General features: G+C 47.9%; 2 protein-coding genes across 5 annotated transcripts in view; one reads left to right on the plus strand and one right to left on the minus strand.

Annotated features, from left to right (window-relative positions):
- LOC310809626 (rho GTPase-activating protein 17-like) overlaps positions 1-14,912 on the plus strand; it is a 37,367-nt gene extending 22,455 nt beyond the window's left edge. The window contains exons 10-20 of one of the 2 annotated variants that reach the window (XM_083676985.1): positions 933-1,060; positions 3,046-3,157; positions 4,273-4,354; positions 4,797-4,877; positions 5,507-5,620; positions 5,887-5,978; positions 6,661-6,790; positions 9,281-9,402; positions 9,705-10,169; positions 11,168-11,221; positions 12,463-12,596. In XM_083676985.1, coding sequence (XP_083533111.1) covers positions 933-1,060; positions 3,046-3,157; positions 4,273-4,354; positions 4,797-4,877; positions 5,507-5,620; positions 5,887-5,978; positions 6,661-6,790; positions 9,281-9,402; positions 9,705-10,169; positions 11,168-11,175 — 1,334 coding nt within the window. In that variant the 3' untranslated portion in view covers positions 11,176-11,221; positions 12,463-12,596. Of the gene's footprint in view, positions 1-932; positions 1,061-3,045; positions 3,158-4,272; positions 4,355-4,796; positions 4,878-5,506; positions 5,621-5,886; positions 5,979-6,660; positions 6,791-9,280; positions 9,403-9,704; positions 10,170-11,167; positions 11,222-12,462 lie in introns of both variants that reach the window. The other variant, XM_083676984.1, reaches the window with a different exon arrangement.
- Positions 14,913-20,779: 5,867 nt separating this feature from the next.
- Positions 20,780-22,500, minus strand: part of LOC310809543 (GTPase IMAP family member 8) — a 5,604-nt gene continuing 3,883 nt past the window's right edge. For all 3 annotated transcript variants that reach the window (XM_083676855.1, XM_083676854.1, XM_083676853.1), the window contains one exon: positions 20,780-22,468. In XM_083676855.1, the coding sequence (XP_083532981.1) occupies positions 22,395-22,468 (74 nt within the window). In that variant the 3' untranslated portion in view covers positions 20,780-22,394. The remainder of the gene's footprint in view (positions 22,469-22,500) is intronic.

The following is a 22,500-nucleotide window of genomic DNA, read 5'->3' on the forward strand; positions in this document are numbered from 1 at the left end:
AAAAGAGCTGAAGAGCTTTCACAACAGAGCTTTACCAGACTTTGCACTCATACATAGATGACTGAGTAATTGACCAGTGCCAGAACACTGTCCTGGAACATGTTATTATCTGTAGGTACTGGACTGGACTGTCCTGGAACATGTTATTATCTGTAGGTACTGGACTGGACTGGACTGTCCTGGAACATGTTATTATCTGTAGGTACTGGACTGTCCTGGAACATGTTATTATCTGTAGGTACTGGACTGTCCTGGAACATGTTATTATCTGTAGGTACTGGACTGTCCTGGAACATGTTATTATCTGTAGGTACTGGACTGGACTGTACTGGACTGGACTGGACTGGACTGGACTGGACTGGACTGGACTGGACTGGACTGTATGTGCGTCTGTGTACCACTCCAAATGGGCACAGACTTGTCCTAGTCAAGAAAGCCTTTTGAAAAATACAATACCAGTCAAAAGTTTGGACACACCTTGCCAAGAGTGTGCAAAGCTGTCATCAAAGCAAAAGGTGGCTACTTTGAAGACTCTAAAATATAAACCATATTCAGTTTTTTTTTGTTTATGACATAATGTGTTCCTTCATAGTTTTGATGTCTTCAATATTAATCTACAATGTGGAAAATAATAAAAAATAAACAAAAACCATTGGATGAGAAGGTGTGTCCAAACTTTTGACTGGTACAGTAGATTTTATCTTAATGAGAATGGATCAGTAAAGGTTGAATAAAATGTATACCGTAGTCGATTTGATGGTGCATTTGAAGAAATTCTCATCCTATAAACCTTTCAGCTTCTGTGCAGCTTCTCCCTCCTACCTGTCCGACAGGTTGGAACCTTGCCCTGTATGAGCCCAGTATGAGCCCAGTACACTGTTCATTGTGATGAAACTGGCCTCCGCCGGTCGGCCATTTTGTGCCTCGTGCAGACTCGTGGATGGAGAAGCCGGCGTTCGGCACGGCGCTGGAGGAGCACCTGAAGAGGAGCAGCAGGGAGATCGCCCTGCCCTTAGAGGCCTGCGTCATGATGCTGCTGGAGACGGGGATGAAGGAGGAGGTGAGGGGGGGGAGGGGTGTCTCTCTCTGCCTGCCTGCCTGTCTATCTCTCTGTCTGTCTGTCTGTCTGTCTGTCTGTCTCTGCCTGCCTGCCTGTCTGTCTGTCTGTCTCTGTCTGTCTGTCTGTCTGTCTGTCTGTCTGTCTCTGTCTATCAGCTTGCCTGTCTGTCTATCTGTCTGTCTCTGTCTGTCTGTCTGCCTGCCTGTCTGTCTCTGTCTGTCTGTCTCTGTCTCTCTGCTTGCCTGTCTGCTTGCCTGTCTGTCTGTCTCTCTGTCTGCCTGCCTGCCTGCCTGCCTGTCTATCTCTCTGTCTGCCTGCCTGCCTGTCTGCCTGCCTGTCTGTCTGCCCGTCTGCCTGACTGCCTGCCTGCCTGTCTGTCTGTCTGCTATTACTCCCAATGCCATTAGCCTGGTTAAGTGGAACCATATTCCTCCCCTCCTGAGGGCTGAGGGCTGGAATTCAGAGCATTTTTTATAGAGGGAATCAAAATGGATGTGGGTCTTTTTTTTTCTCAACCGCAATTACTTAACTAGTATCTACCAGTATCCCTCTACCAGTATCCCTCTACCAGTATATCTCTACCAGTATATCTCTACCAGTATCCCTCTACCAGTATATCTCTACCAGTATCCCTCTACCAGTATATCTCTACCAGTATATCTCTACCAGTATCCCTCTACCAGTATCCCTCTACCAGTATATCTCTACCAGTATATCTCTACCAGTATATCTCTACCAGTATATCTCTACCAGTATCCCTCTACCAGTATCCCTCTACCAGTATATCTCTACCAGTATATCTCTACCAGTATATCTCTACCAGTATCCCTCTACCAGTATATCTCTACCAGTATATCTCTACCAGTATATCTCTACCAGTATCCCTCTACCAGTATCCCTCTACCAGTATATCTCTACCAGTATATCTCTACCAGTATATCTCTACCAGTATCCCTCTACCAGTATCCCTCTACCAGTATATCTCTACCAGTATATCTCTACCAGTATCCCTCTACCAGTATCCCTCTACCAGTATATCTCTACCAGTATATCTCTACCAGTATCCCTCTACCAGTATATCTCTACCAGTATATCTCTACCAGTATATCTCTACCAGTATATCTCTACCAGTATCCCTCTACCAGTATATCTCTACCAGTATATCTCTACCAGTAATAGAAGCTAACTCAGCCCTGTCAGTGACTTGGAAGGTCGGAGGGGAGATAGTAGGGATCACTCTCCTCCCACTTTCTCTGTCTGCCAGTCATACAGAACCCAGATGAAACTCGACCAGACTAGTCCCATTTCCTAGACCAGACTAGTCCCATTTCCTAGACCAGACTAGTCCCATTTCCTAGACCAGACTAGACCATACTAGTCCCATTTCCTAGACCAGACTAGTCCCATTTCCTAGACCAGACTAGACCAGACTAGTCCCATTTCCTAGACCAGACTAGTCCCATTTCCTAGACCAGACTAGACCATACTAGTCCCATTTCCTAGACCAGACTAGACCATACTAGTCCCATTTCCTAGACCAGACTAGTCCCATTTCCTAGACCAGACTAGACCAGACTAGTCCCATTTCCTAGACCAGACTAGTCCCATTTCCTAGACCAGACTAGTCCCATTTCCCAGATTAGACCAGGCTAGTCTCATTTCCTCAAACAGCTTTGATAAATGCAGAGAGAAGACACACACACTACACACACACACACACACACACACACACACACACACACACACACACACACACACACACACACACACACTACACTACACACACACACACACACACACACACACACACACACACACACACACACACACACACACACACACACACACACACACACACACACACACACACACACACACACACACACACACTACACTACACACTATCCACGTAGTGATCGTAGTGATCGTAGTACATCCGGACAGTGTGTGGGTTGGGGTTGGTCTAACTCTGCTGTCCTCTCCAGGGTCTGTTCAGGATCGCTGCCGGGGCGTCCAAACTGAAGAAGCTGAAGGCGGCGCTGGACTGTTCCACCTCTCAGCTGGAGGAGTTCTACTCCGACCCCCACGCTGTCGCTGGTACGGCCCGCTTTCCCTCAAAACATGACCGCTTTTTTAATCGGAGGGGATAGATTTCTTCACTGTAGGGGACACAGACTGTTCCCAGTGGGAAGCATATAGGTTTCTTGTTTCAAAAATATTGTTATTTGGGACATTTCCATTGTCTAACACAATCCCCATTGACACTAATAATAATAATAAATGTAAAACGATGTTACAAAGTGATTTACACCGATGATACAGATATGCAAATAAAAACAGAAATACAAGTAGAAACAGTAAAACACATTCCAAAGAATGAGGGCAGCATCAGCTAAAGGCTAGTCTGTAAAAATGAGGTTTAAGAAGAGATTTAAAAGAGAATCCTGACCTCACTAGCCTCGCCTGATGTCCTCAGGCATTGTGGGATACAAGGCCGTTCACAGTGAACAAGATTGTTCTTTGGGACATTTTCCATTATCTAACACAATCCCAACTGACACTAGAAGCCTTGTACCTCATCCTGTGTTACTGGATGGGTTGTCTGTTATGTTATGAGTCTGGTGAAGCTTTGTTGTGATACTCTGAGTGCTCTTTTCACTCTCTGGTGGCCAAATGCATTTTAGCACATAAATGCCCCCATCTGAGACAGTAGAAACAGAAACCACCATAGTGGTGTAACCCAGTTGAGATGGTAAAACTCACTCCACGAGTTCAAACACCCCCCACCCACCAGCGCTGTCCAATAGCTAGCCTTTCGATAGCGTAGCTGGTTGACCTCGGGTGTTTGAGGAGACGGTCAGGTGTGTCGGCGAGCCAGAGGTCGTAAGTTCGAGGCTCGGTCGGAGCAAGTGGAATTACGGGGCGACTGTTTGCAACTACTTGACGTCTGTTTCACTGGAGACAACTTCCACCCACCTGGGTTACAGGGCAACAAAGGCATCCTGTATATCTTGTTTCTAAGGGGAGGCCGGTGGAGGTAGAAATCGGTGTTTGATACCATTCCTTATTCCATTCCATGCGTTACAATGAGCCCGTCCTCCGATTTCTACCTCCACCAGCCTCCCCTGTTGTACATCCGTGCTGTACTGTATGCTGAGTTCATGTGCTGTCTGCTGAACCGCTGTGTCTCTGGTGGTGTTGGTCTTGTTCAGGTGCCCTGAAGTCGTACCTCAGAGAGCTGCCTGAACCCCTCATGACCTTCCAGCTGTATGACGAGTGGACACAAGCCTCCAAGTAACACACCACACACACACACACACACACACACACACACACACACACACACACACACACACACTACACACACACACACACACACTACACACACACACACACACGCACACACAAAACACGCACGCACGCATGCACGCATACACACATACACACACGCACGCATATTTTTCACATACACACATATTTTTCACACACACACACACACACACACACACTCTGCCTCTTGTCGGAGGAGGTGCGCCCTCTGCTGGAGGCCTACAAAGGCCAAGATGGACGTCAAGATCGAGCTGGAGCTCAAAGACACACACACACAAACACACACACACACACACACACACACACACACACACACACACACACTACATGAACAAACCCCTCAGGTGTTTTTTAAAGGGCCCGGGGACAACAGCAGCCTATATGAGTGTGTGTTTTCTGTGTGCAGTGTGTCAGACCCGGACAAGAGGCTCCAGGCATTGTGGGTAACGTGTGACAAGTTGCCAAAGAACCACAAGGCCAACCTCAGGTAGGTCAGCGTGTCCCCGAGGACGCTCTCCAATCAGACCTGAGCAACGATGCATCATTGTGTGATGTGTGACATGAAATCAAATCAAACTGTATTTGTCAAGTACACAATATACTGGATACAGCAGTGAAATACTTTAAGGCAAGCAACAATTAACAATAATAATAATAATAATAATTATAGAAAAAATAGAATAACATAAGGTGGTATAGTGATAGCAGCAGAAACAATATTGGAAGATTCTAATATATTCTTATATATTCTAATCTATTTTAATATAGTCTATCTATGCTGTTCTATTGTATTGTATTGTCCTGTCCTGGGTTAGGGTTAGGTGGTGAAGCAGAGGGAACATGTAGGATGTGTGTGTGTGTCTGCAGGTATCTGGTGAAGCAGAGGGAACATGTAGGATGTGTGTCTGCAGGTATCTGTGAAGCAGAGGGAACATGTAGGATGTGTGTGTGTGTGTCTGCAGGTATCTGTGAAGCAGAGGGAACATGTAGGATGTGTGTGTGTGTGTCTGCAGGTATCTGGTGAAGCAGAGGGAACATGTAGGATGTGTGTGTGTGTGTCTGCAGGTATCTGTGAAGCAGAGGGAACATGTGGGATGTGTGTGTGTGTGTCTGCAGGTATCTGGTGAAGTTCCTGGCCAAGCTGGCTCAGGACTGCGAGGTGAACAAGATGTCTCCCAGTAACATCGCCATCGTACTGGGACCCAACCTGCTCTGGGCCAAGGCTGAGGGGTGAGACACACACACACACACACACACACACACACACACACACACACACACACACACTATACGCACACACACGCACGCACACACTATACACACACACTATACACACACACACACACACACACTATACACACACACACTATCCATGTGGTGATGGTAGTACATACAGATAGATCTCCCTAGATGTAGAGCAGAGTCAGACCAGACCTTTCTCTCTACCTGTGTATGAAATGTGCTGTCAGTAAAGTTGGATTTGATTGGATCTTCAGGACTCTGGCAGAGATGGCTGCCGCTACGTCTGTGCATGTGGTCGCCATCATCGAGCCCATCATCCAGCACGCAGACTGGTTCTTCCCAGACGGTGAGACCCTGAACCAAAGCACCACACACACACACACACACCACACGCACACACACACACACACACACACACACACACACACACACTCACTCACTCACTCAACACTCATGTGTCCCTGGTCTCTCTCTCTCACTCATAAATGACATCATTACATATTACGTAACACACACACACACACCCTGGTCTCTCTCTCTCACTCATAAATGACATCATTACGTAACACATACAGTACACATCATATAACACAATGCAATAGGTCATCCTCCCAGGGAGTCTTTCCTTGCCGCTGTGCCCTATGTTTTTCTCCCCACTGGGGAGTTTTTCCTTGGCTTGCTTGTTTGGGGTCTACGGTTCGGTGTTCATATTGTTTGTATTGTATTTATTGTTTATATTGTCTGTATTCTTCCTGTTGTAAAGCACTTTAGGACAATTGTCTTTGTGAAAAGTATTTTTGACAAATAAATGTGTTTGATTGATTGATAGATCTTTACTGCGCACCTAGAGATGAAAATGTGAATTTTGATTGATTCCTGATCTTTGACCCCCCCCCCCCTTTCTTTCTCTTTCTCTCTCTCTCTGTCTTCTCTCTCTCTCTCTCTTCTCTCTCTCTCTGTCTCTCTCTCTCTCTCTCTCTCTCTGTCTCTCTTCTCTCTCTCTCTCTCTCTCTCTCTTCTCTCTCCAGACGTGGATTTCAACGTATCAGGCATGTTCGTGGCCATGGCCCCTGACCCCGAGCCGCCGGGGACCATGGACAGGAGGCGTCCGGGGAGCCTCGTGGGTCCGGAGGGGGACAACAACCCCCGCAAAGACAGGTACCTGTCCCACCCCCGCCCCCCCCGGACACTGACCAGGCAGGAGTCCAGGGGGGCGGCCGTCTCAGCCCTCTATGTAGTGGCAGACGAGTCCATCACAGTCAAAGAGACTGTAGAAGATCTGCCCCCGTCTTAAACAAACCCCCCCAGCCTGTAGAAGATCTGCCCCCGTCTTAAACAAACCCCCCCAGCCTGTAGAAGATCTGCCCCCGTCTTAAACAAACCCCCCCAGCCTGTAGAAGATCTGCCCCCGTCTTAAACAAACCCCCCCCAGCCTGTAGAAGATCTGCCCCCGTCTTAAACAAACCCCCCCCAGCCCCTCAAAAGCTGCAAACTGTAGCAGTTGAATTCAAGTTTCTGATTAATTGTGTGTGAAAGGGATGATTTGTGGGTGGGTGGGTGTGGGTGTGGGTGTGTGTGTACGTGTGTGTGTGCGCGTGTGCGTGTGTGTACGTGTGTGTGTGGACACGTACCATGTTTACACTACAGTGTTACTACGGTATTATTAATGTACGCTGATTTGAAGAATCCAACCAATAAAATGTGTGTTTTGTTCCGAGGCCAGTGTTGAACTTGATGATGATTAACCTCACCTTCTCTGGGCATCTAGAAGCTTAACACACTATGTCTTCAATCATAAATGACAGTATGATCATATTGCGGGGGGGGGGGGGATGATGTGTGATATATTCCCGTCTATTAAAGGGGAGGCTGTAGCATACTGGCTGGATGTTGTGTGTAGTTTCTTCTCCTCACTCTGTTGCCATGGCATTCCACCTTCTGTCTCTGCAAGAACACCAAAAACGAGCTCAACGTTCTTCAAGTTCAAAGGTCATTCTGTTCCGAGTCATGTGGTGCTCTACTACTGTGGTCTTTCTCTAACTGGGATCCAGCCTTGTCCTCTGTCTCTCTCCCTCCCTCTGTCTCTCTCCCTCCCTCTCTTTCTCCCTCTCTCCCTCCCTCCAAATAACTGCAAACAAGCCTCTCTCTCTCTCTCTCTCTCTCTTTTAATGGTGGCATTGGTGCGTGTATGTGTGTGTGTTTCCTCACTCTCTCCCCCTCTCCCCCCCCCCTCCCCCCCCCCCCCTCCTCCTAGCCCTGCTAACAAACAGTCGGACCACAACCCGCGTAGAACTGCCACTATAAGTAGAAAGCAGCAGCAGCAGCAGCCACCCCACGCTTCACCTGCCTTCCAGCCCCCTCTACCCCCCCCGGAGGCTGGAGGTGCAGCCCAGCCCCAGCCCCAGCCCCAGGCCGAGCCTCCTCAACCCCAGGCCCAGGCCCAGGCCCAGGCCCAGGCTCCGGGCGTGGGCACGGAGGCTAGCCAGCCTGGCCTGGGGGGTGGTGGTGGTGGTGGTGGTGGTGGTGGTCTGGGTCAGGCCCAGGTGGGCCCGGTGCGGGCCCTGCTTCTAACCCAGCACAGCGCTGAGGAGAGCAGGTAAGGAGCGAGCATAGAGAGGGACCCCCTCCCCCTCCCTCAACCCCACCCACCCATCGCCCGTCTTCAACACAGCCAATCAGCCAATCAAGAGCTCCCGCCTCGCAACCCGCTGTCCAATCCAGATGCTGCCCTCTCGCTGTGTGTTTGTGTCCAGGCTCATTTCACTTCAATTCATGTTGATATTTACATCTATTGAAATCAACTATGCTGTCAATCAATGTCCTTAAAGCCAATGATATAGCTGTGCCTCTCAGGAAGTAGTCCGGTCCCTCCCCAGACAGAGAGGGTGTTTGTTCTGCTCCTTCAAGTGATCCTAGACTGTCAGTCCGTCCGCCCGTGCCTGTCTGTCTGTCTGTCTGCCTGTGTCTGTCTGTCTGTCTGTCTGTCCGTCAGCCTCCCTACGGTGCCCGCCCGCCCGCCCGCCTGTGTTTCTGGTGTTGTTTTTTTGTCTGTTTGTTTGCCTTTCACGTGGTCGTCCTCTGAGTCATGTCTCCATGGGGGTTCCTCCCACGCTGATGTCATCCCGTGAACCTCATCCCTGACCCCGTGAACCTCATCCCTGACCCCGTGTACCTCATCCCACCCTGGCTTGTTCCTGCCTCCCTGATCAGCCCCCCCTGCATGTGCTTCCATGATTCAGTGATTTGTTTACCCTTTGTTCTTTTAATAAACTTCCCGGTCACTGCATTTCCTGGAGTGATTTTGCATCTCTTTTCTGTCCGTTTGAAACCGGCGATACGACACACGATTGTCTTGAACGCTTTCCGTGTGATGATTGAAGCTGTGCACCCGGCCGGCGTAGCTGCCGGTTCAAAACCCCCCGTCTTAACCTGGTCGTGCTGCTGAACGTCCTCCAGACTGAAGGAGACTAACTTTAACTTTACCAGTCATGCTCAGTCTTTGGTTAACATACGGCATGTTATCGCTGACTCGGACTTGTGGTGTGTTGAGTGACAGGGGACAGCGTCATGTGATTGATTAATTGATTGATTAATTGATTGATTGATTGATTGATTAACAGCCGGTTATCGTGTGCTGTATCTCCACAGTCCGGCCCGCGACCCCACCTCCACCCCGCCTCCCCAGAGGAACGGGGCGGCCCATCTCACAGTAGGCACCCCCCACTCCCAGGGGGGGTCCAGGGGTCCCAGCCCCCACATGGTCCGCAGAGGTGAGAGAGAACCAAAAAAAAACCCAAAAATGTGTTTATTGATTCCAGTGTAGAAGCTGTTCAAAATCACAATATTCCAGCTTTGGAAATGCTAATGTAGGCTAATTGCTCGCAATGCTATCATTCAAAGCTCTCTCTTGTCTGACTGTGAAAGTGTTCAGAAAACCTACTCTTTGATCGCTGTCGTTGCTGAAATATCCCGGCTGATGTTGTACTAAAAATGGTCATGAGCAAATGGAGGAGATGAGTCCTGACCAGGCGGGTCCTGATGTATTAATCCGGATTTAAATCTGCTTCCACAGGTACCAAGAAGCAGGCCCCTGCCCCGCCTAAACAGGCCAACCCCTTTGTAGCCCCCACCCCAGGCACCCCCCAGCCCAAACACGTCCCCATCCCCAACCCTTACCCCCTCGCCCCCAGCCCTGTCACCAGCTCCCCCCACCCCCCCATCACCCCTCGCCGCCAGTCGGGCAAAGAGGCCCAGATCCACGCGCCCAGCCACCCGCCCCCCCATCCCCCGCAGGTCCCCCAGCCTCCCGCCCCGGAGTCGGACCCCTCTCCCCCCAGCACCCCCACCCCTCCCGGCACCCCTCCCCACGACAGCCTCCCCTCCGCCCCCCTCTCCTCCTTCCACTCCGGCTCCCTCCCCCGCCCCTGCAGGCCCGCCCCCAAGCCCCGCTCCCGCCCCAACATGCCCCCGCCCCCTCAGCCCCCGACCAATGACAACGGCAACGAGACCTGCGGCTCCGCCTCCAAGATCATCACGGGTAAAGTCACTGTCCTGTCTCATGCTGATGATGTCACTCAGCCGCTGTATAGTACTGTTGTTGTGTCATAACTCTGCGTCAGTTACACATCGAGTTCAACTTTATTTATATCGCACGTTCCATACTGTACATAGACACTTATGCACCATACAGATGCAACACAACACACTTCACAGGACAGTTCCCCTGGCTCAGTATAGCAGGTGAGGACGTGTGATCCCACCCTCATGGGGTTAAAAAGGTAGGCCTACACTGTGGACCTGGAGAGGGAAGGGAGCTGCTAGGAAAGGATGTTTCTGGACGGTAGAAGCTTCAACACATACAGTAGAAGAGCTTCTCTGAGAACACAAACGTATATACAGAGGAAAGAAAGAGGGAAGGAAGGAGGGCAGAAAGGAAGGAAGGAAGGAAGGAAGGAGAGAAGGAAGGAAGGAAGATGGTGGTGGTGGTGAAAAGAAGGGTAGAGTTTCAGTGAATCCTTCTATTACTGTTACTTGGAAACCCAACTCTGACAACGCTGACAACTCTGACAACGCTGCAGCTGCAGAGTGGAGGAAGCGTGTGTGTGCGTGCGTGCGTGCGTGCGTGCGTGGAAGTTTTCCTGGTGGAAAATCTCAGATGGATCCAAATAGAGCAGGAGTCTTGGCTGATTCACACACAGTATTGCAGTAGCACACAACTACAGTGTGTGTGTGTGTGTGTGTGTGTGTGTGTGTGTGTGTGTGTGTGTGTGTGTGTGTGTGTTGATGTTAATCTCAATCTGCCACTCCGCAGTGCTCATAGGAATTTGTCGATGCAAACAAAACCGCAACTCTTCCAGTTGAAATCATATGCTGACAATGCTCGCTGATGATTCTGCATTGTGTGATTTCAGCGATGTCTCTGTAACAGTTATCCTCTTCTTGGCTTTATGACTTCACTGCCTTAATTAAGTGCCATCCGCACAGAATGTAATTGTGGTGATTGAATGCATGATGGGGAATATGTAAACATTGCAGATGTCTGAACCTGCCCCCCCCCGTCTGTGAGCTGAGATTGAAAGGCAGGTAATGGTAAGGATTGGCTGATGCACTGACTTGCTGCCCTTTGCTTCCTCTGTGTGTGTGTGTGTGTGTGTGTGTGTGTGTGTGTGTGTGTGTGTGTGTGTGTGTGTGTGTGTGTGCGTGCGCGAGTGAGTGCGCTTAAGTATGTGTGCAATATGCATACATACGCTTATGTCAAATGCATTAACCCTGCTTTCTAACAGTTACTTTAAATGCATGTAATATATACCTATGCCTATTGCCTTGGCTGTGGCTGAATGGCTACAGGCTGATCACACCTATGCTTGCTAACTAACAACTCTAACCCCCGTCCTGCGATAAATAAAGGGTTCACTCCGACACCGTCAGCCTGTACTCATCCTCTTCCTGGTTCATCTCCTTGAAGCATCCAATAAGACACATGCTATTAGCATTTAAGAGAAACACACCAAGGATATGGTCCAAACCTCTACGTTCAGTACGTTATTGACAGATAACAGATTTCACACCACATCAGTGTTTACACTGGGACTGATTTCACACCACATCAGTGTTTACACTGGGACTGATTTCACACCACATCAGTGTTTACACTGGGACTGATTTCACACCACATCAGTGTTTACACTGGGACCGGGAGAAAGCGGTTCAGCTCCTCTCATCATGCGTTCTTCATTTGATTCCTTTACTTACAACGAAGAGGAAGAGTCCTTGGTGTCTTTATGTTGTTGTCGCAGAGATTACGCGACGTAGTCTCTGAATGATTGACATTCTGGGGGATCATCCCTGCAGTCCAAAGAATATGATCTGGGGGATTAACTGGCTAAACCAGTGTTTGACCACCTGTTTTGACGTAAAATAATAAATAAAGATACGTTGTGCAAGAGTTACGTGAATTACGACTTGCGTGGCGGTTAGGGTAAGTTGGCAGCAAATTAGAGAATATTAGCATAAGCAACGACACCCTCAAAAACAAAATGTGTGTGGGGTTCTGCCCTCTGTATTACCACCACACAGATTGTTCTTCACTCGTTATTCTTTGGTCTGCAGAAACGATCCCCCAGAACATAATCATTTGGAGACTGGGTTGATATTGCGTGCATCCCCCCAGGTCTGAGGCTAGCGTGGATGTGGGAACGCCCGTTCGGTCACTTCAGGGAGAGTGTGTTACTCTGTCTGCACTGTGTGCATCTTCTCACTGCAGACTGAGTGATGTGCTGTCTTTTACCTGATTGGTTAGCTAACCTGTCACTCTTGACTGTCCTGTGCAGATGGAGGCCTGTCCCTGAAGGGGATTGGCCGAGCCTTCGTCCCTGAGATCGCTTTGGACCAACTGGGGGGCAGCTCTGCTGGTCAGGAGCCCGCCCCCTCCATCACCCCGCCCCCAGAGCCTGAGATACGAGCAGCAGAGAGCACCTCTCTGTAAAAGGGTGAGGGGGGCGGGGCCACTGCATCTGGTCCCACCCTGACGACCCATCGCACCTGGTCCCACCCTGACGACCCATCGCTACAGTCCGTCAGCTGCATCAGAGTCCCCTGTTCGTCGAGACCGTGTGGCCCACACAACCTCCCTGTGCTTCAGCTGTTCTGGATGGACCAACCTACTCCCTCTCATCCCCTTCTCCCCCCTCTACTCCCCCTCTACCCCCTCTACTCCCCCTCTACTCCCTCTCATCCCCTTCTCCCCCCTCTACTCCCCCTCTACCCCCTCTCATCCCCTTCTCCCCCCTCTACTCCCCCTCTACCCCCTCTCATCCCCTTCTCCCCCCTCTACTCCCCCTCTACCCCCTCTACTCCCCCTCTACCCCCTCTCATCCCCTTCTCCCCCCTCTACTCCCCCTCTACCCCCTCTACTCCCCCTCATCCCCTTCTCTCCATCACTCTCTTCAGCATTATTGGGACTGTACCACACTATAGAAACATAATCAATTCATTCCACTGTATTTCAATGGACCTCACAACCTCCCGGTGCTCTATCCATCCCTCCATCCATCCCTCTATCCATCCCTCTATCCATCCCTCCATCCATCCCTCTATCCATCCCTCCATCCATCCATCCACCCCCCCCCCCCCCCCCCTCCAGTCTCCTATCCACCATCATGCTCTTCAACAACACTGTCTGGGACTGGACCCTTCAACCTCCTCACTCACTCACAACAATGTTGGGGCTGGACCGGACAACCCAACACCCTTCTCCCCCAATACCAGACCACTCAAATCTCAAGGGTCTAGTGTGAGTCTCACCCACACCGTACAGAACCATTTTCAAACCGGACTTTAACCTGGCCAGCATTATTGGAAATCCACCTTTTTAAGGCATTTGAGCTTTCTATGTATTAGAGTGAAGCCCTGTTTGCTTTCCACGGACGGATCATATAACTACTGAACTTCAGAGTGCTACCAAAGCGTTCTCAAAGCTCCTGTCGTTTTGGCTTCTGTTTCAACAATGCTGTAATATTATCACCCAGCTCTTAGAAGCGGAGGATCTGGGTATATATATATATATATAGGTATACTGCTTAATGATGGATTTATCTGTTCTGTAATGAAGGTTGACATTGAGTTGGGGTGTGCTTGGGGGTTTAACTTGGGGGTTTAACTTGTTAAACAATGAACTGAGAGAGTATTTTTTTGTGTTTGCATCGTTTTCCTGTTTTTTGGGTGGTAGTAAGAACATGTTTAAATGGAGATTTGTACATATCTCAAGGTATTCCCTGGAATTACCTCCAACATTTATTTTCGTCACTTTTCTTGAATGATTTTAAAGGGCCAAACTACCATTTTCAACCGAGAAGTGCTTTTTAATGATTGTAATACTATTTGTCACAATGCACATAATTGAGCCAGTCCAAAAATCTTACTAACGGCCGTATTTGATTTGTCAGCAGCATTCGAGGACCAAAGAACTGTAGTAGCCAGTTAAATTAGAATTTGGTGAGTTCGCCGCTTTTTGTTAGTCGAATTAAACAGTTGCCTTGACCAATGAAACAACAGTGGAATATTGTAAAATGCCTCCATTTTGTATTGTGCTGTGCCTTCTCCGCTCCCGACATGCTTCCTGTTTTGTTTGGTGTCCATATCTGTAACCAGCGTTACCTCAGTTGACTGTAGGACTGTATCTGTTGGTCTTCCAATCTGGGTAGGATTGATATTCTGTTCTTTATCTGTATTTTATTTAACCCCAATCAAGTTGTGTGAAAACCCACTATTGGACAGAGCTGGGCCCGGACAACCCAAAGGACTGTTAGAAAAGGGATCAATTCTACATTCTTGGCCAAATATGATTTTGATTTGAAAAACGATTTAATCCGTTTTTGATATCATGGCTGTTAATCGGTTGATTAAGCTCAGGAACATGTTGACTCAAAGCAACAGCCAAACAGCCAAACAGCCTAAATGTTTTAGATATTCTTGTTGTATCCTTATTTTTATTCAGGCTTTTATTTTGACAATCTTTCCTGGACTTACTTGGCTTCGCACGACACTTTTAATTGTTGCTTTTTCTTTCGCGACTGCACTTTTTCAATGTGATTTGCCTCTGGCTTTTTCTGCACCTTTTCGACCTGAAGATGAACAGAGATTTTCTACTATGGGTGGTTCATGCCTGGTGTGTTCATTTTAAAGGAAAAATGGTTTTTGGTTTTATTACTCCAAATAAATGACGATACAATGTTCATTAAAAACGTAATGTTCAAAGTGTTTATTCATTTTGAGAACGGTATTGATTGATTGTTATGTTGTACAATCTACTGTAGGGAAACTGCTGTTCTGTAGTGCATCAATCAATCAATCAATGTGATTTTATTCAGCATTGTGTACTTTGAAACTTTCTTATAGTTACATAAACACACAACACATGAATGCTTTTGAATACAAACTGAGCTTTTTTTAAATGATAGTTTGAAGCTTGGTGGTGGACATAGGTAAGAAGATATGAAGAGTCTGAAACATTTATACTATTAAAGTCATAATAGGAATTGATACAGATGAGGACAAAACACTGACCAGACAAGACAACATTGACCATCAGGAGTATGACACACAGCCAGTAGAGGGCAGGCCTCAGCTGGATGCTCCTCACACTGAGAGAGAGAGAGAGAGAGAGAGAGAGAAGCTGTGTGTGTGTGTGTGAAATACAGTATGTGAACATTGCAGATGTCAGAACCCACCTGGGACCTGAGATTGAAGACAGATACATGTAATGGTAAGGATATGGTTGGCTGATGTGCTGACTTGCTGCCAATACAGGACAGACTGGTGTAGCATTCTACATTCTATGCAACACATCTGTGTGGTCACCCAGGGCAACCAGGTACGTTGATGAGTGATGTCACAGAGAGGAATCCATAGAATCAGAATGCTGGTTATGTGTTTGGTAGTGAGACACAGGCAGAGAGACAGACAGTAGAGACAGACAGTAGAATGTAATAGATGGGGGATATTTTCTTGGCACACTTTGGGCCCCTTAGTACCAATTGAGCATCGTTTAAACGCCACAGCCTACCTGAGTATTGTTGCTGACCATGTCTATCCCTTTATGACCACAGTGTACCCATCTTCTGATGGCTACTTCCAGCAGGATAACGCGCCATGTCACAAAGCTCAAATCATCTCAAACTGGTTTCTTGAACATGAAAATGAAATGAAAGTATACTTTGAGTTAGTCCATAAAAGTACAAAGTCATATTAACTCTGTCACACTCGAACTCATAACCTTCACGGGTCATGCCATGGACATAACCATCATTCCACCGCTTCTCCTCCATGAAAGTATGTATTTCATGATATAGGATTGATTATGCTGCCATCTTTCGGTGACTGAAGAGAATACACATAGTGACACATGACGTTTTTAATGATAACATCCTAGAACGGTGTATTCTAATAAGCAGTGTATTGCTTATTTACGTTGTTATGTTAAGTTAATTGGAGGGAAGTGTTCAGTTTAGGGATAATGACAGAGGGTGGGTTCAGGCAGGGGTCTAGGAGGAACCAGAAAGACTGGTCAGATTCACAGAGTACTATAGGAGACGCTCACTCTGCTTAACGTTGTGTCAATCAGCTCTCCTTCGTTAATCTGAGTTCGGGGCTATACTGCAGCCACTACATTTTGTGTTTAACCCCCTCGGTTAGTTGCCCTGTAAGGCATTACATCTGGACTCAGATGAGCTATCAAAAGACTCACCATTGACATTAAACTGCTGCCTATCATAATTCCTGCTGCTACATTCATTATTATTATACTTATTATTATTATTATTATTATTATTATTTTATTACAATGTTGTTGTAAAATTGTTTTTATTAGCGTATTATTATTTATCTTATATTGCATTCTATTGTTGTTGTTGTTGTTGTTGTTGTTGTGGATGTTGAGAGCTGCTTTCTCTGGAATTTATTTGCATTGTGTATTTGTATTCAGTGTAATAATAAACGAAAAAAAGGAACTTGAACTTGAGTCTCGCTCTCCAGGACTGCTAGCTATCCCGCTCCGTGTTACAGTAACACATCACCACCATGCGTTCTCTGCGAACTCCAAATGTAAAAGTATATCCACATTGGTCTCGTAAGACGACTGATGATTGTTGACATGTTCTTTGAGGGCAGCGCCGCCGTCGTTGACATGTTCTTTGAGGGCAGCGGCGCCGTCGTTGTTGACATGTTCTTTGAGGGCAGCGCCGCCGTCGTTGTTGACATGTTCTTTGAGGGCAGCGGCGCCGTCGTTGTTGACATGTTCTTTGAGGGCAGCGCCGCCGTCGTTGTTGACATGTTCTTTGAGGGCAGCGCCGCCGTCGTTGTTGACATGTTCTTTGAGGGCAGCGGCGCCGTCGTTGTTGACATGTTCTTTGAGGGCAGCGGCGCCGTCGTTGTTGACATGTTCTTTGAGGGCAGCGGCGCCGTCGTTGTTGACATGTTCTTTGAGGGCAGCGCCGCCGTCGTTGTTGACATGTTCTTTGAGGGCAGCGCCGCCGTCGTTGTTGACATGTTCTTTGAGGGCAGCGGCGCCGTCGTTGTTGACATGTTCTTTGAGGGCAGCGGCGCCGTCGTTGTTGACATGTTCTTTGAGGGCAGCGGCGCCGTCGTCGTTGCCCAAAACAAGACCGCGCTCTCAAACCCGCAACATCTCTGTTATCTGTGACGTCATAAAAGGGCGAAATGTTGTGACGAAATGTTGTCAATCAAATAAATTGAATGTCCCTCCTGTAATCACCTTCAGATACTGCTTACCTGTCATCGGAGAAACATAAACTGTTTTACATTAATGTTTCTTCAGCAAATAACTAATTGCTATCAACATTGTAAGTTTCTCCTCCTAAAAACCTAACCATAGCATTTCCCCCCATAGGTTCTCTGTTGACATGTTTTCTCACTTTTTTCTTTCTGTTAATCCAGGAGTGAATAATGGATGAACGATCCAAATATGTGGAGACAGAGGACCAGCATGAACATGTCAGTAGAGAAGGCTATATGTGAATAATAATAATAATAATAATAATAATAATAATAATAATAATAATAATAATAATAATAATAATAATCATTATCATAAGTTTTGTAAAGCTATGAAGACATTGCAAACATAATATTATATTTTTGCCCATAATCTACACATACCTGCAGGCTAAACAAACTGCAGCTCAACATCTAACCACCACAATAATCTGGCATTTGTTCAACAATAAAACCACTAGGCCTACTTAGTGTAAACCTAGAGATAGCTAGGCTAGTCTAGGCCACTGAATAAGACCGTGTCTATGATTTAGCCCTGAAGTCACACTCATGTGAATGATCATGTATCTTCAGGCTGAGTCCATGTCACCAGAGAGTGTGGATTCCTCCCCGGGTGCGACAGCCAGTCGCCAACTGCCACCAAGCCTCGCTGAGTCATCTGACAGGGGTGAGAACAGGCACCCGGTGTTTTTCCTGTCTGACGAGCGCATCAGACGCATTTGCTCCGACGCAGTGAACGTCGCCTACCATAAGGCAGAAGTGTCCGTGCGGGAGGACAGGTCTCTGGGCTTGTTTGGTGATGTCACCCCATCTCCTCCACGTCTGAGCCCCCAGGGCAGTCTGACTGCTGGGGAGGAGGCATCAGGAAGGCCTGTCTCTGGGTGCAGTGCTTCCCCTTGCGGAAGGCCTCTCTCTGGGTGTGGCAGGAGGTCATCTTCCTCCCAAAGCAGCCAGACATCCTCAGGCTGTAGGAGTGGACGTGAGCTCCTCTCACCAGAGGCCAAGCAGAGGATGATCCTGGCCATTGAGGAGATCATCACAGCAGGCAGCGATGGAACCCCTGGATCCATCGACCTTACTGAGGCGTCTCCATCCTCATCCTCATCCTCTCGCCGCTCTACCCCGACAACCATCATGGTCGCCAGTAACATCGTGACCTTCCTCCTGGACGGCACCAAGTTGAGCCCAGAGGTGGAGAAGGAGGTCGGCCAAAGCCTGGTGAACTCTGTGGAAGCGAGCCTCAAGCACCTGCTCACTCTGGCTGCTCAGGTCCCTGTGGTCGTAGACGAGAGGGATCACAACTCCACCTCCCACACCGACCCGATCCCAGGTGTGAACATGGACCCGGGCCGCTCCTCAGACATCAGTGATGAGGTAACAGATGAGCTGGCCACCGAGGCCAACGCCACGGCCATCAGTATCCTCTCCATCATGGGCACGGAGAACTCAATCAGCAGGCCCAGCTCATCCAGAGGGGACTCTCCCTGCCCCATGCATGCCTTCCTGGCCTCCAAGGACCTGGAGGGGTTCCTCCACCACGCTAACATCCGCGGCTTCTCCGAGCAGCTCATTTCACACGCGGCGCAGATCCTCCTGGGATCCAAGGAAGCCAAGACCACCCTGGTGAGGAGATGCTCCTCAGACACCGCCGTGGACAACCTGACGGGGGCGATAGAGCACACCGCTGACCAGTTCCACATGGAGCTGATGTACAGCTTTGTGGAGGGGGCTGTAAGGAACCTGTTGGAGACCTTCCTGAGTCTCCCACACAGCCCCCCAGCCGAGACCTACATGGAGGATTACAGCTTTATGGAGGAGAAGAACTGGGTGGCCTCCCCCAACTCCTCCTGTGACAGTAGTCCATGTTGGGAAGCAGATGATAAGGAGTCCCTGACAGAGACATCCAAGTCCTCCTCCAGAGAAAGCATCCAGTATCCTCTCACGGTGGTTATCAGGTTTGGGCCTCTGCTTCAGGTGGAAAATGGTAAGATGATTTTATAAAAACAAAGATTTTTAAATGGTAATATTTTTGGAAAAAAAGTCAATATAGCTACGATGATTTGTGAGTGTGATGCACCGACTTGAAATTCAAAAAATGAATTGTATTGATTTCATAGGATAGTATTCTACATGGTGGACTACAAGTGGCAATGTTTTGCAGTTATATGTTTTTTAAGATGATGTAGGCCTGTGTGTTTAGTATAATGCTGTCCCTCCCAAATGTCTGTATGATGCGAAAGTGCCTTGTGCTTTTCCATGTCAAGAGCATGACGCCGTGATGGACTCTGAGGTCCCCAGCGTGGAAGGGCTCGAGGGAACCAGCCCGGAACCTTCCGTCTCCATGGGCTCTGAGAGCACCCCAGCCACTGTGTCAGTCCCACAGACAGGGGGACAGGGGGATTCCAGAGCTGAAACTCCAAGAACTGTGTTTGAGGCTTCCGCAGTTCTGGAGCACAGCCACCTCGCTGAGTTCATCCCCATTGTGGCGTCTATGACTGATGTGAGGTCATATGTCTCCACCACCTCCACCCCCACCAGCAGGGCTACCACTCCAGAGACCCAGACCAGGGATGAGAGCATGGAGGCGGGCTGCTGCCACACATTCTGCCCATGCCTGCGGCAGAAGAAGGCTGTTGGGCCTCCTGTTAAGGTATCACATCACTGTCCTCCAACACAGAATTACAGGACACATTGAAGTGTTTTCTTCAGAGAATGCCATACAAGTTGGATGTCAAATGATTGTCATTGTTTTCCTGGTGTAATGTTTCTTCAGGAGCCGAAGATACCCCACGAATCCAAGGGAAAGTCTTGCAAGGGAAAGGTAATAGAACACTTAACAAATGTAAACTAGTACGGAAATCTCATTGATGAATTTCTCTTTCTGTGTTTTGTTATTAGGGGGATACTAACATTATTTGTTTATTGTCCATAATTTGCTTTTTTGCAGAGCACCAAGAATTCAGTGGCACCAGTGCCTGGTGAGTTAACACTCTTCCACAGCAAAAGCACAGACATAAGAAAGATGTGAATTCAGCAGCTAGAGAATGGAGGAGATATAGCCTCGGTGTTCTTGTTGAATATCAGAGTAGCCTAAACTTCGCTCTCTTGTCACGGTTTTGTTTCAGCTGACGCTCCAGCTGCTCAGACATCCAAGAAGCCTGGCTTTGCATGCCGCTTCGCTGCTGCCGCCTTACAGGCCTTCTGCTTCGGATGCTTCCCAAAGAAGGTCAAGCACTGATCATTGATAATAAAATTGGATCATTTGAGCTCAGGTTTGCTGTCATTATTTCTTGTTGACTGACTGATGTTATGTCAGCAATGAAAACAGATTGATCAAATAGAAACACCACTTGTCAGTACTTTATCATTCAAACCTCACAATCGAGGTCAGTGCAAAATGCTTTAATGATGGATATGAAACAGACTTGAATCAGAGCAACCTCTCCCCTTACTAAAAACATTCCCGTGACATTTTTAACTGAACATTCAAAGTGCACTCAGCATTATCCCTGATGGATGAATATTGTCATGGTTTTCCAAAACGCTGTATGCACAGTAATACCTTATCAGATGCAACATTAGTCAGTAAAGCATTTCAGCAGAAGTGTCAGAGTTGCAACATTTCTTTTTTACATCACAAGTGTGTTTAATGTAGACAATCTATGGCAGTGCTGAAGGTCGAAGGTCGTGTAGAACATCCCTTGTATTACATTCCAGTTAAATGCTGAGGAACAGCCTGATCTGATGTCAGACAGAGGGGGGGACGGGACTAGTTAGACAGAGCAGACTGATGGGGGGGGGGACCAGTCAGACAGAGCAGACTGATGGGGGGGGGGGGACCAGTCAGACAGAGCAGACCGATGGGGGGGGGGGGACCAGTCAGACAGAGCAGACAGAGCAGACTGATGGGGGGGGGGGGGGACCAGTCAGACAGAGCAGACTGGCAGACTGATGGGGGGGGGGGGGACCAGTCAGACAGAGCAGATGGACATTTCTACAATCATTACAGAGAGTGTTCAAAGTATGACATCAATGGAATCATCACCCATGAAAAAACACAGTTCAATGTTGAAAAAAGACAGCTCAGAACTTCACCAATTGTTGGGAGTCATTTTCACTGTGCAGTTGATGCCTTTGGAGTGTGAAGAAGCTTTTTGTGGGGGGTGCAAGACAAGTCAACACCTGTAGTGTTTCACTGTATGTGTTCCCTTTGAACAGGCCACTCTGACATGTGCATGTTTTGACGTGTGCATGTTTTGACGTGTGCATGTTTTGCCTTACAGTATTAAAGGAATACTCCACTTAAAGGGACACTACACTCCAGAAACAAATTGCTGTGAATTCTGTGGTTGTCTGTGATCAGTGAGAATAATGTGTTGTGTCTGAGTCGTCCGTCCACCACCACCTCTCTAGAGATGGATACACATTATTAAACGCTTCGTAAAAAACACCAATGGACCCTGATCGCCACATGAGCCTAATATGATGTGTGGGCATACTTATGTAGAAGACATTCAGCCATTCATATCATCATAACAAAGTAAGACATTTGCTGACGATGTGCTCAAACTAAACAGTGTTCCGAGTGAATTCAGCTCGGTTTAAACTTCATCTCCCCTCATGCATTGAGTAGTTGCTTCCAGTCATGTCTCTGCCCAGAGAGAGAGCAGTGCATTGTGGGTTTGTAGTCGACTTGAGCTCCAACAGATTTCCTTCCTACCTTATTAGCAACGAAATGCAACGTTTGTTATTTCTTCACGTACGTATAAGTGTCATCGTAAATGATAGGAATGATTCATATGGAGTGTAGTCTTCCTTTAAAATGTCCTCTTTACAGTGTGTGTGGTTAGGGTTAGGGTTAGGGTTAGGGTTAGGGTTAGGGTTTACAGTGTGTGTGGTTAGGGTTAGGGTTAGGGTTAGGGTTAGGGTTTACAGTGTGTGTGCAAGATCCTTAACGGTTTTTCCTCCCGGGTCACTGGAGCTGGCATCTTTTGCAGTCATTTTCAGGACTGGTGGTGTTAGATGAACCTGGACTGTCCTCCATCACTGTGAATCAGAGAAGACACCAGTCAGACAGA

The sequence above is a fragment of the Argentina silus genome, assembly GCF_951799395.1.
Source record: "Argentina silus genome assembly, chromosome: 9".
Lineage (NCBI taxonomy): Eukaryota > Metazoa > Chordata > Actinopteri > Argentiniformes > Argentinidae > Argentina > Argentina silus.